This window comes from Cervus elaphus, chromosome 10 (genome assembly GCF_910594005.1).
Source record: "Cervus elaphus chromosome 10, mCerEla1.1, whole genome shotgun sequence".
Taxonomy (NCBI): domain Eukaryota; kingdom Metazoa; phylum Chordata; class Mammalia; order Artiodactyla; family Cervidae; genus Cervus; species Cervus elaphus.
The window spans coordinates 34,349,366-34,361,910 of NC_057824.1; the positions used below are offsets into that span (position 1 = coordinate 34,349,366).

The window sequence follows — 12,545 nt, forward strand, 5'->3', positions numbered from 1 at the left end:
ATTTATGGGTCTCAAAGCTGGCACACTCTTGGCCACTGGTTCTGGGGACTTCCATTCTGGGGCCTGAATGAGGGGAGGCCGCCCTGGAGGACTGGAAGGAGCACAGTACAGAGTCTGGGTTCTGGACAAGTCTCTGCCAGTGATTGGTTTCGTGGCTTTGGGCAGGTCACTTCTCATCCTTGAACCTCGGTCACCTCATCTGTAAAATTGGTCCAGTAGCACTTTCTTCATAGAGCTCTTGTGGACATGAAATAGGTTATATACTGTTTAATGCAAAGGCTCAAAGGGCCGAGCTGGCAGTTTCTTTATCTTGAAAAAGTGTATGATATTAGTACTTATAGTTACTTTGAAGATGAATAGAGTAAGACCTGGAAACACTTACAACAGTGCCCAGCACATAGTAAGCGCTGAATAAATGTTAGCTATTTTTGTCATTTTGAGAAAGAGCTTTGGAGGCTTCCAAGGGCCTATAAACTTGAAAGTACTGTTTTTATTATTGCTCTACTCTCATCATAACGGGTACTGAACAATGGGGTATCCTCAGAGCAATGACAGTGACAAGGACCGCAGCCTCAGTGAGTGAGTGCTCATGATGGACGAGCCTTCTGCCCACACCCGCCCCCGACTCTGTGTGGTCGCCCAGACTTCTGAGGCCTACTCCCTTGGGGTGAAGTTAGGCCTTGTGTGAGTCCACGGTAGGGTAGGTGGTTTGGATCCTGGAACCTTGATGAGGTTTGGGGTCAGGAAGTGTTTTATGGGATCACGATCTGGAACCCCACTGGGCCTTTCCACCAGCTCCACTTGTCAATTTCAGAGCCACACCATTGCTGACGAGTACGCCGTGGACATCCTGGGGAACGTGCTCTGTCACCTGCCGGCAGCCGTCATCCGCCACGGGTTGTCCCCCAGAGCCTGGGCCACCGCCCTGCGTGGCCTCAGAGACTGCCTGGACCTCAGCCCCCAGCAGAAGGCGGCGGTGAGGCTGAGGCTCCTGGAACAGCATGGGTGAGGAGGGCCCCGGGCTCGGCTCCGAGGCTGGGGTGGGGCTGCTGGCGAAGGGGCCCCCAGCCCTGGCTCTTCCACCTCAAAGCAGAGTCTCTAACTTGTGATGAGGTTAGACCCTGGGATTTATTCTGGAAGCTTGACCTTTCTTCTTTTGGATTCAGATTCCCTGTAAGTGAGAATGATAGCTTGTCTGCAGGCCTCACGTGGTTATTACCAATACATCTTGGCTTATGGAAAATGAAGGAGTCTCAAAAAAGATGGCACTTTATGGGACTTCTCTGGTGGTCTAGTACCATGCTTTGAAGGCAGGGCGGGTGGGCTCAATCCCTGGTTGGGGAACTAAGATCCCACATGCTGTGAGATGCAGCCAAAAAATAAACTTTGGAAAAAAAAAAGATGACACTTTACAAATGCAAGGAGGTCTTATTATTGTTGTTGTTAAAATAACAACAACAATAATAATGTAAATAACTGAGACACTGTCAGCTCTGGGTGAGTGAGAACTTCCTGGGGGGAAACAGAGCTGTCCTTTCCCATGCAGAATTTTCTGAAGTTAGGTCAGCCTTGAGTAGGGCCTAGACATCAGTTAATGGTTAGACAACAAATGTCTTTGGAGTAGTTACTGTGGCCCAGGCACTTAATATTACATAGAGTTTAAGAGCCAGGACTTGGGAAGCTGAGTCCTTGGGTTAAATTTTTCTATCATTTACAGCCTGTGTGATCTGGGAAAAGCTACTCAGTCTTTTTGCATTTTATTTTTGCTTATGTAGGATGGGGGCAGTGAGAGTCCCCACAGGGGTGTTGTGATGATTAGCTGAGTTAATGCATGCAAAGGACTTACAACAGTGCCCAGCACATAGAACTGAGTATTTGACGACTGCTTTATCACAAGGAATGGAGATTCAGGAGATTCAGTTGTTATCATTACATGTGTTATTACCTGTTGTCATGGAACTTACAGTCTAATGGGATACTGTTGTTAATGAAAGAGATAAAGGGAGGTTTTTTGGCCAGGGATGGTTTGCCTTGGTCCTAGCCGAAGGATTATCACTGCTAATTAGACAGATCTCCTTTAGCCATATCACCAGACATCCTTTAGAGATAGTGTGGGGTACGTCCCTGTAGACATTTGTGTCTCCATAAGAACAACAGTGTATCCTGGGTCAGTGCCAGGATCCTGGCAAGTTATTATTCTGCCAAGTTTGAGAGGAAATTTCATCTTGCCATAGGATGAGACTTATAATGGTAATTATAAAAGGAATTGTAAAAATAATTATAGCATTACTTTTCTGTTGAGGAAAGGGAGGAAGGAAACACTCTGATGCAAATGAAAGAAATTTAGGAGCTCAATTCACACTAAAAAATGGGAGTTGACCGAGTTTAGAAGTGAATGTGACTTCAGGCATGACTGGATCCAGGGGCTCAAATGATGTCATCAGGAAAACATTCCCCCCACCTCTCAGCTCTGTGTTCTTGGGTGTGGCCTTTATTTTCTCCATTTGGTGATAGTATTGGCCTGCAATATCCTTTTTATTGCTAGAGATACCAGAAGAAAGAGAGCTTCTCTCATAGTTCCATCAAAATTCCCCAGGATGATTCTGATTGGTCAGCCTGCATTACATGTCTGTTTTCTTGGTTAGGGATGTGGACCACATGATTGACAGCTTCTCCAGGTATATAGATAATCTTTTCCTAGAAGAAAAAGATGCTGGGGGACAAGGGCAACAGCACGATCTTTCCATTGACTGCTTATTCTCTCTCCTAGACTCCCCCAGAACTGGACAGCCGAGACAGTGAAGGATTTGGGATCCTTTCTAGTGCTTTTCTCAGGAGATGAATTAAGCTCTGTTGCCACAAAGGTACCTCAGTGTTCTATCTTAGAGAAGGCTGAAGGAGTTTGAAGAAGAGAAAAGTGTGGTTAGTTATATTCCCTTGGGTTTGTTGTCAGTTTGTCTTTCTGGAAACTTCCTCTCTGCCTCAAAGAGCTCAGGTGTTTCCAGCTCCACTTCAGGATGCCCACGGTTCAGGGAAAGGCCACGAGGCAGCATCTAAAGGAACTCTGAGCCTTTCACGTGGCTTCTAGGCAGATGTGCGTGACCTGGGAGCTGTCATTGGCCGCCGCTCTGCTATCCGTGTGCCTCCCACATGCATGCCCATTGGAGGGCTCACACCCACCAGCACAATATGTACACAACATGTGTGTCCAGTGTGTGCGGTCACATGGGCAAACATATCTGATCCAAAACCAAATCTTAACTGAGCATTGCCTTTGGGTGTAACACTCTCCTTGGAGCAACTCCCCAAGAGTTCGACAAGACCAAGAGGTGTGCCAAATGGTCATGTACTAGTCATCTCCTGCTGTGTAACAAAGCTGCACAATCTCACTGGCATGCAACAGAAAACATTTATTTTTTGCTGCCTGCTCTGTGGGTCTGGGGCTGTGAGTCTGCCTCTGGGGAATAGGCTACCTGGAGCCTGGTTTTCTTGCTGTGGAAATCTGAAACTCTACAAAAGGGAGGGCAAAGTGCAGTTCTCTTTAAAGCCTGGGCTGGGAAACTACTAACCATCATTTTTCACTAGCCAAAGTAAGTTATATGACCAAGCCCATCTTAGTGGGGCAGGAAATTTCCTCCATGCAGGTGGAGGGTGGGGTAGGAGGGGATGTGCTGAACAAGAGTCAGATAGACTGCAAAGCACCTCCACACACTTTCATTTTCTGTACTCACACACGTAAGATGTACGTTGTTACACTTGCTCAGGGTACCTGAATACCTGGCATGTCACCCAGATTCACACATGAACAGCAACATGCCAGTGTCCAGTCATGGTAAAATCTTCTCTTGGGGTGTCCAAACCTAGAGTCATAAGCAGCAGATACATATGTCTTATAGGCTTATCTATCTTTTTAAAAAATCAACTTTTAAAATTGAAAAAGTTTTATATCAGCATAGTTAAAATCTCAGAAACACAATGTATGATTAAAAAAAAAACAGTTGCAAAAAATACAGTAGGACACTAAGTAAATAAATACTAGTTAGATTAATTTTAAGCACATTCAAAACAATTCCATATGTAAGAGAAGTTTAAAAGTGCGTGAGAATGGTTAATTATCAAATATTGAATTTGCGGTGAGAGTTACTTCTGGGGAAGGAGGGAGGCCTAGGATGAGCTATTGGTTATATTTGTGATGTTTCACTTTTTAATCTGGGTTGTGGGCATGTGGATGTTTTATTGTATTATTCTTTCTTGTTTTTTTTCTGTCACTCAGTCGTGTCTGACTCTTTGTGACCCCATGAACTACAGCATGCCAGGCTTCCCTGTCTTATACTGTCTCCTGGAGTTTACTCAAAATCATGCCCATTGAGTCGATGATGCCATCCAACCATCTCACCCTCTATCGTCCCCTTCTCCTCCTGCCTTCAATCTTTCCCAGCATCAGGGTCTTTTCCAGTGAGTTGGCTCTTCATATCGGATGACCAAAGTACTGGGGCTTCAGCTTCAGCACCAGTCCTTCCAATGAATATTCAGGGTTGATTTCCTTTAGGATTGACTGGTTGGATCTCCTTGTTGTCCAAGGGACTCTTGAGCCTTTTCCAACACCACAGTTCAAAATCATCAATTTTTTGGTGCTTGGCCTTCTTAATGGTCCAACTCTCACATCCATACATGACTACTGGAAAAACCATAGCTTTGACTAGACGGACCTTTGTCGGCAAAGTAATGTCTCTGCTTTTTAATATGCTGTCGAGGTTTGTCTTTTCTTCCAAGCAGCAAGTGTCTTAATTTCATGGCTGCAGTCACTGTCTGCAGCGATTGTGAAACCCAAGAAAATAAAGTCTGTCACTGTTTCCATTTTTTCCCCCATCTATTTGCCATGAAGTGATGGGACTGGATGTCATGATCTTCGGTTTTTGAATGTTGAGTTTTAAGCCAGCTTTTTTCACTCTCCTCTTTCACCTTCATCAAGAAGCTCTTTAGTTCCTCTTCGCTCTTTGCCATTAGGGTGGTATAATCTGCATATCTGAGGTTGTTGATATTTCTCCCAGCAGTCTTATTCTACTTTTAGTTTTAATGACTGAAATGTTAATAGAACAAGAAATACATACTTGGGTTAGAAAAATCCCAAATACATCAAAGGCTACAGGATGTGAAGTTTCTGGCTCTGTGTTTCTGGGTTCCCAGCCTCTCCCATCAATGGTAGTTGCTCTTCCTAGATTCTTCTGCATCCTTTATGAAAAATCCTCCTCCTCCCTTTAAAAATACAAAATGGAAAATACTGTGCTGTGTAATCTCCTCTTAAAAGTTAACCATTTATCTTAGAGCAGCCGCTCATGACCTTAGCTGCATATGGGAATCACCAGGGGACTAAAATGGACAGATACATGGCCCCACCCCAGACCAATGGTCTCAGAATCTCTAGGGTAGGGCCTGAGTGTCTGTGAATTTCCCAGTAAATTTCCCACATAAATTTATGTGTGACTCTGATTCTGAAAATTAGAATAGAAGGAGGAACTACATATAACCTGGGTGACTTTTGGGACACACGCAACTGCAGGGGAGAGTTTGATGAATTCTCTGGACTCTTGGACAGATTTACCAATAATATCCTGAGTCTTGAAAAAGTGTATCAGCTCTGGATAAGAAATGGCACCTTTCTTAGGGCAACTAGAAGCCCCCTCATTGCTAGTCTTCACCTCAAACTCAGAGATAACTCTTTTCTCCTCCTTTTATACATATATATTTCAATGAAAATTAAATAACAGTACAACCCCAAAAGAGACAGGCATACATAATTTTTATAGATATTATCAGGTGGTAATGATGCACCATCTAATAGTCCCACAAAGAAATAAGTATGCATAATTCCTACATCTTGGCTAGCATTAGGTATTGTCACTTTATTTTATTTCTTACAATCTGATGGGTGAAAGCAATATACTTGAACATGTATTGGATTAGCACTGAGGTTGGATATCATTTTATATGATTCTTTGTAGAGACTAGGTTAGTTGGGCAAGGAATTAAATTTATATGAGAAGCTGCTACAAGCATACCTCAGAGATATTGTGGGTTGGGTTACTGACGACCACAATAAAGTGAGTATTACAATAAATCGAGTCACGTGATTTTTTTCTTTTGGTTTCCAAGTGCATACGAAAGTTATGTTTACACCATGCTATAGTCTATTAGTGTGCAATAGTATTATGCCTAAAAAAACAATGTAAATACATTAAATAAAAAATACTTTATTGCTAAAAATGCTAACTATCATCTAAGCCTTCAGTGAGTTGTTAATGTTTTGCAGATAGAGGCTTTTATCTTGGTGTTGATGGCTGCTGAATGATCAGGGTGGTGGTTGCTGAAGACTGGGGTGACTGTTTTAATCTCTTAAAATAAGACAGCAACAAAGTTTGATGCGTCAATTGACTCTTCCTTTAACCAACAATTTCTCTGTAGCATTCAGTGCTGTTTGATAGGATTTTACCTTCAGTAGAACTGCTTTCAAAATTGAAATTAATCCTCTCAAATCTTGCTGTTGCTTTATCAACTAAGTTATGATTCTATAATATTCTCAATCCTTTGCTGTCATTTCAACAGTCTTCATCCGGAGTAGATTCCATCTCAAGAAACCACTTTTTTGCTCATCCGTAAGAAGCAACTCCTTATCCATTAATGTTTCATCATGAGATTACAGCAATTCAGTCACATCTTTAGGCTTCACTTCTATTTCTAGTTCTCTTGCTATTTTCACCACATCTGCAGTTACTTCCTCCACTGATGTCTTGAATGCCTCAAAGTCATCCACAAGGGTTGGAATCAACTTTTTCCAAATCCCTGTTAGTATTGATGTTTTGACCACTTTGCTTGAATCGCAAGTGTTCTTAATGGCATCTAGAATAACCATCCTTACCAGGAGGTGTTCAATTTATTTTGCCCAGATCCATCAGAGAAATTATCTGTGGCAATCATAGTCTTAGGAAATGTATTTTTAAATAATAAGACTTTTAAAATAATAATAATAATTGAATTGAATAATAAAACATTTAAGTAATAAGCCAAAATTATTCCTTGATCTGTGGGCTACAGAATGGATGTTGTGTTAAGTATGAAAACAACATCAATCTCATTGCATATCTCCATCAAAACTCTTGAGTGCATTGTCAATGAACAGTAATATTTTGAAAGGAATCTCTTTTTCTGGGTAGTGGGTTTCAACGGTGGGATTGAAATACTTAGTAAACCATGCTGCACTCAGATGCGCTGTCGTCTAGGCTTTATTGTTCCATTTATAGAGCACAGACAGAGTATATCTAGCACAATGCTTAAGGACCCTAGGATTTTTGAAATGGTAAATGAGAACTGGTTTCAACTTAAAATCACCAGCTGAATTAGTCCGTAAAGAATCGGCTGGTCCTTTCAAGCTTTGAAGTCAGGCATTGACTTCTCTTCTCTAGCTATGTGCATCCTAGGTGGTATCTTTTTCCAAGATAAGGCTGTTTAGTGTAGCCATCTTTGTTAATTATCTTAGCTAGATCTTCTGGATAACTTAATGTGGCTTCTACATCAGCGCTTGCTGCTTCATCTTGAAATTTTATGTTATAGAGAAGACTTCTTTTCTTAAACCTCATGGACCAACTTCTGCCAGCTTCAATCTTTTCCCCTGCGGCTTCCTCACCTCTCTCAGCCTCTCAGCTCTTCACAGAATTGAAGGTTGGACTTTGCTCTGGATCAGGCTTTGGCTTAAAAGAATGTTCTGGTTGGTTTGATCTTCTATCCGGACCACTAAAGGGCTTTCCAGGTGGCGCTGGTGGTAAAGAACCCACCTCCCACTGCAGGAGACATAAGAGAAGCAGGTTTGATCCCTGGGTCAGGAGGATTCCCTGAAGGATGGCATAGTGACCCACTCCAGCATTCTTGCCTGGAGAATCCCCGTGGACAGAGGAGTCTGGTGGTCTATAGGGTTGCAAAGAGTCGGACACGACTGAAGTGACTTCATGTACACACCAGACCTCTAAAACTTTCCACATCAGCAATAAGACTGTTGTGGTTTCTTCATCTCTGTGTTCACTAAGTAGGTCTTTTTATTTGCTTCAGGAACTTTTCATTTGCAGGCATGATTTCACTTAACTGTTTGGTGCAAGAGGCCTAGCTTTCAGCTTGTTTCAGCTTTTGACATGCTCTCCTCACTAAGCTTAATCATTTCTAGGTTTTAAAGTGAGACTTATGACTCTTCCTTTCATTCCAACACTTAAAGGCCATCGTCAGGTTACTAACTGACCTGATTTCGATATTGTGGTGTCTCAGAGAATAGGGAGGTGTGAGGAGAGGGAAACAGATGGGAACAGCTCCTCGGTAGAGCAGTCGGAACACTCACTACATTTATCAATCAAGGTGACTGTCTGATAAGGGTGTGGTTTGTGGTGCCCCAATTATAATAGTAACAGCAAGGGGCACGGATCACAGATCACCATAACAAATATAGTAATGATGACAAAGTGTGAAATATTGTGAAAGTTACCAAAATGTGACACAGAGTGAGCAAATACTGTTGGCAAAATGTTGCTGATTGATTTGGTCATCAGAGTTACCACAAACCTTCAACGTATAAAAAAATGCAGTACTGCAATGCAATATAGTGAAGTGCAATGAAATGATGTATGCCTGTATAAAGAAAAATCAAAACAATGGGGGTAATGCAGTGGTGTTCCACTTTAAACTCTGATTTAGGTCTCTGTTTAATGTGTTTTAATTATTACTCATTCCTCGTCGTTCATCTTTTCTGCCCCACATAGTTTCCTGACATCCTTCAGCAAATAGCTTCTGAGATGGCCGGGACTTTGCCCCCTAAAGAATTCCTCCAGGCTGTCTTTGAGTCTGTTCGGAACAGCAGTGTGGAGAACCCCAGCTCTGACCCCAGCCCTGGTGAGTGTTTCTGGGGTCTCTGAGTCTGGGTCTGGCAGCAGTGTTTTGGCTGAGTTCCTGCCATCAAGCGGACTCCTTGTCCCAGGGACTGGATGCAGTGTTTGCAAAACAAGAAGAGTAGCAAAAACCCACCGGCAAAAAGTTACATCTTTGTAAAGTGATTTGAAATTGTATCTTGTGCTCCTCAGCCAGGCCAGTAGGTTTAATGGGTGAACATGTGCAACAAACATTTCAGAACGATTGATTTAAGGGCCAGAATGGCAGTGTGACTATGAATTGCTGTGCTGGGGCCCGGCTGACTGGATTTGAATCCTGGGGCTGCTACTTGTGGGCTGTGTGACTTTGGGTAAGTTCCTTAACCTCCCTGTGCCTCAGGTTTCATCCTCTGTAAAATGAGGATAATGAAAGTTCCTACCTCACTAGATTATTGTGAAGACTGGTGGATTTAAACCTATAAAAGTGCAAGTGAAAGTCGCTCAGTCGTGTCCAACTCTTTGCAAACCCATGGACTAAAAACTCCATGGAATTCTCCAGGCCAGAATACTGGAGTGGGTATCCGTTCCCTTCTCCAGGGGATCTTCCCGACCCAGGGATCGAACCCAGGTCTCCTGCATTGCAGGTGGATTCTTTACCAGCTGAGCTACCAGGGAAGCCCCTAAAACCTATAAACATGTCCACAACAGTGCCTGGCATGTAGGAAATGCTCAGTAAGTATTAGATATTAACAAGTATTATTGTACACCTATTAAGCGTAGACTTGTGCCCAGAAGGAGGAGACAAAGTTAACCAGACCCAAGAACAGTTGTAATAATGATAGTTGGCAGTCCGTGCTTACTTGGTTTCCTGCAGCAACTAATTTTCGAGCACTGACTATGTGAACAAAACAGAAATCCCTGCCCTCATAGAGCTGAGCTTACTTTCAAATGGTGGTGGGCGTGGCAGGGGGGAGCGGTCACCAGACAACAAATTGCAGACATAAGTGAAATACGAAGTGTGTTGTGTGATAAGTATCAAGAAGGAAAATTTGTTTGTTTTCTATGTCTGTGTCTCTATTCCTGCTTGCAAATGGTTCATCTGTACCATTTTTCTAGATCCCACATATGTGTGTTAATAGACAATATTTGTTTTTCTCTTTTTCACTTTATATGACAGTCTCTGGGTCCATCTGTGTCTCTGCAAATGGCTCAATTTCATTCCTTTTTATGGCTAATATTCCACTGTATATATGTACCACATCTTCTTTATCCATTCGTCTGTTGATGGACATTTAGGTTGCTTCAAAGGGGAAAGAGGGGCAGGGATGAATTGGGAGATTGGGCTTTATATATATACACCACTATGTGTAAAATAGATAACGAGTAAGAACCTACTCTACAGCTCAGGGGGCTCTGACTGGTGCTCTGTGGTGACCTGACTGGAAAGGAAATAAAAAAAAGAGAAATACACACATATATATGTATATATACACACACACATACACACATATGTATATATGTGTATATATACACACACACACCTATACACACATATATGTATACACACATACACACACATATATGTATATATGTGTACAAACACACACCTATACACACATATATATGTATATACACTCACACACACATATATATGTATATATATGTATATATACATACACATACACACACATATATATATGTATACATATATATGTATATACACACACACATATATATATGTATATGTCCCAGATACGGGGGAGCCTGGTTGGCTGCCATCTGTGGGGTCGCACAGAGTTGGACAAGACTGAAGTGACTTAGCATAGCATAGCATATATGTGTATATATATACACACACACACACACAATGTATATACACACACATATATGTATATACACACATATATGCATATATATACACACACCTATACACATGTATGTATACACACATATATATGCATGTATATACACACACACACACACATATATGCGCACACACATATACCATACACACATATGCACACACACATGTATGTATACACACATATGTATATGCACACACATGCATACACACATATATGCGCACACACATATATGTATATAGACACACATATGTATATACACACATGTATGTATACACACACATATATATGCACACACACATGTATGTATATACACATATGTATATGTATATACACACACATGTATATACACAAACCTATACACACATATATGTATATACACACATATACACACATATGTATATAAACACACACATGTATACACACATATATGTTTATATACACACACATATGTATACACACATATACAGACACACATATATGTATATATATACACACACACACACTACACACATATGTATATATATACACACATACACACATATATTTGTATATATATACACACATGCACACATATACACATATATATGTATATACACACACATATACACATATATATATACACGCATATATATATATTTATATGTGACAGACTATTTTGGGGGGCTCTAAAATCACTGCAAATGGTGATTACAGTCGTGAAATTAAAAGACACTTGCTTCTTGGAAGAAAAGTTATGACCAACCTAGACAACATATTAAAAAGCAGAGACATTACTTTGCCAACAAAGGTCCGTCTAGTCAAAGCTATGTTTTTTCCAGTAGTCATGTATGGATGTGAGAGTTGGACTATAAAGAAAGCTGAGTGCCGAAGAATTGGTTCTTTTGAACTGTGGTGTTGGAGAAGATTCTTGAGAGTCCCTTGAACTGCAAGGAGATCCACCCAGTCCATCCTAAAGGAGATCAGTCCTGAATATTCATTGGAAGGATTCATGCTGAAGCTGAAACTCCAGTACTTTGGCCACCTGATGTGAAGAGCTGACTCATTTGAAAAGACCCTGATGCTGGGAAAGATTGAAGGTGGGAGGAGAAGGGGACGACAGAGGATGAGATGGCTGGATGGCATCACCGACTCAATGGACATGAGTCTGAGTAAACTCCAGGAGTTGGTGATGGACAGGGAGGCCTGGTGTGCTGCAGTCCCTGGGGTTGCAGAGAGTCGGCCATGACTGGGCACCTGAACTGAACTGATGTATGTATATGTGTATATAGTGGATTCACTTAGCCGTATAGCAGAAACTAACACAACAGTGTAAAGCAACTCTCCTCCAAGAAAATTTTTAAAAAGAAATTAAAGCAAGGACAGGAGTCAGAGAGTGTGGGGTGCGGGGTTGTAATTTGAAAGCAGATTGGTTAAGGAAGGTTTCTCTAAGGTGACATTTGAGGAAAGACTCAACGGAGTTGGGAGCGGGGCCAGGGGACATGCGGAGTTAGCGTCTCCAGACAGAGGAGTGGCCAGGACTGGGGGAGGAAGGAGAAATGAAGGGTGGCGTGGCTGGAGTGGAGCCTTGGCTCCCTGTGAAGGAGATCTTAAGGTGAGGGTTTCACGGGGCAGCAAGCGCGGCAGCGTCACAGTCGGACTGATGCTCACCTCGGGTCCTCACCTCTGTCCTGTGGGGTGGGTGGTATGGGCCCTCCCACTCTTGACAAAGGAAACGAAGTTTCAAGAGACTCCGATTCGGCCGAAGTCTCAGAGCTAGTAAATGGCAGCTCTTGGAACG

At 42.1% G+C, this 12,545-nt stretch overlaps 1 protein-coding gene across 1 annotated transcript in view; it reads left to right on the forward strand.

The window, feature by feature from the left end:
• Window positions 1-12,545, forward strand: part of OTOA (otoancorin) — a 75,115-nt gene that overhangs the window by 43,836 nt on the left and 18,734 nt on the right. The window contains exons 20-22 of the mRNA XM_043914509.1: window positions 815-1,005; window positions 2,771-2,864; window positions 8,799-8,928. Of these exons, the coding sequence (XP_043770444.1) occupies window positions 815-1,005; window positions 2,771-2,864; window positions 8,799-8,928 (415 nt within the window). The remainder of the gene's footprint in view (window positions 1-814; window positions 1,006-2,770; window positions 2,865-8,798; window positions 8,929-12,545) is intronic.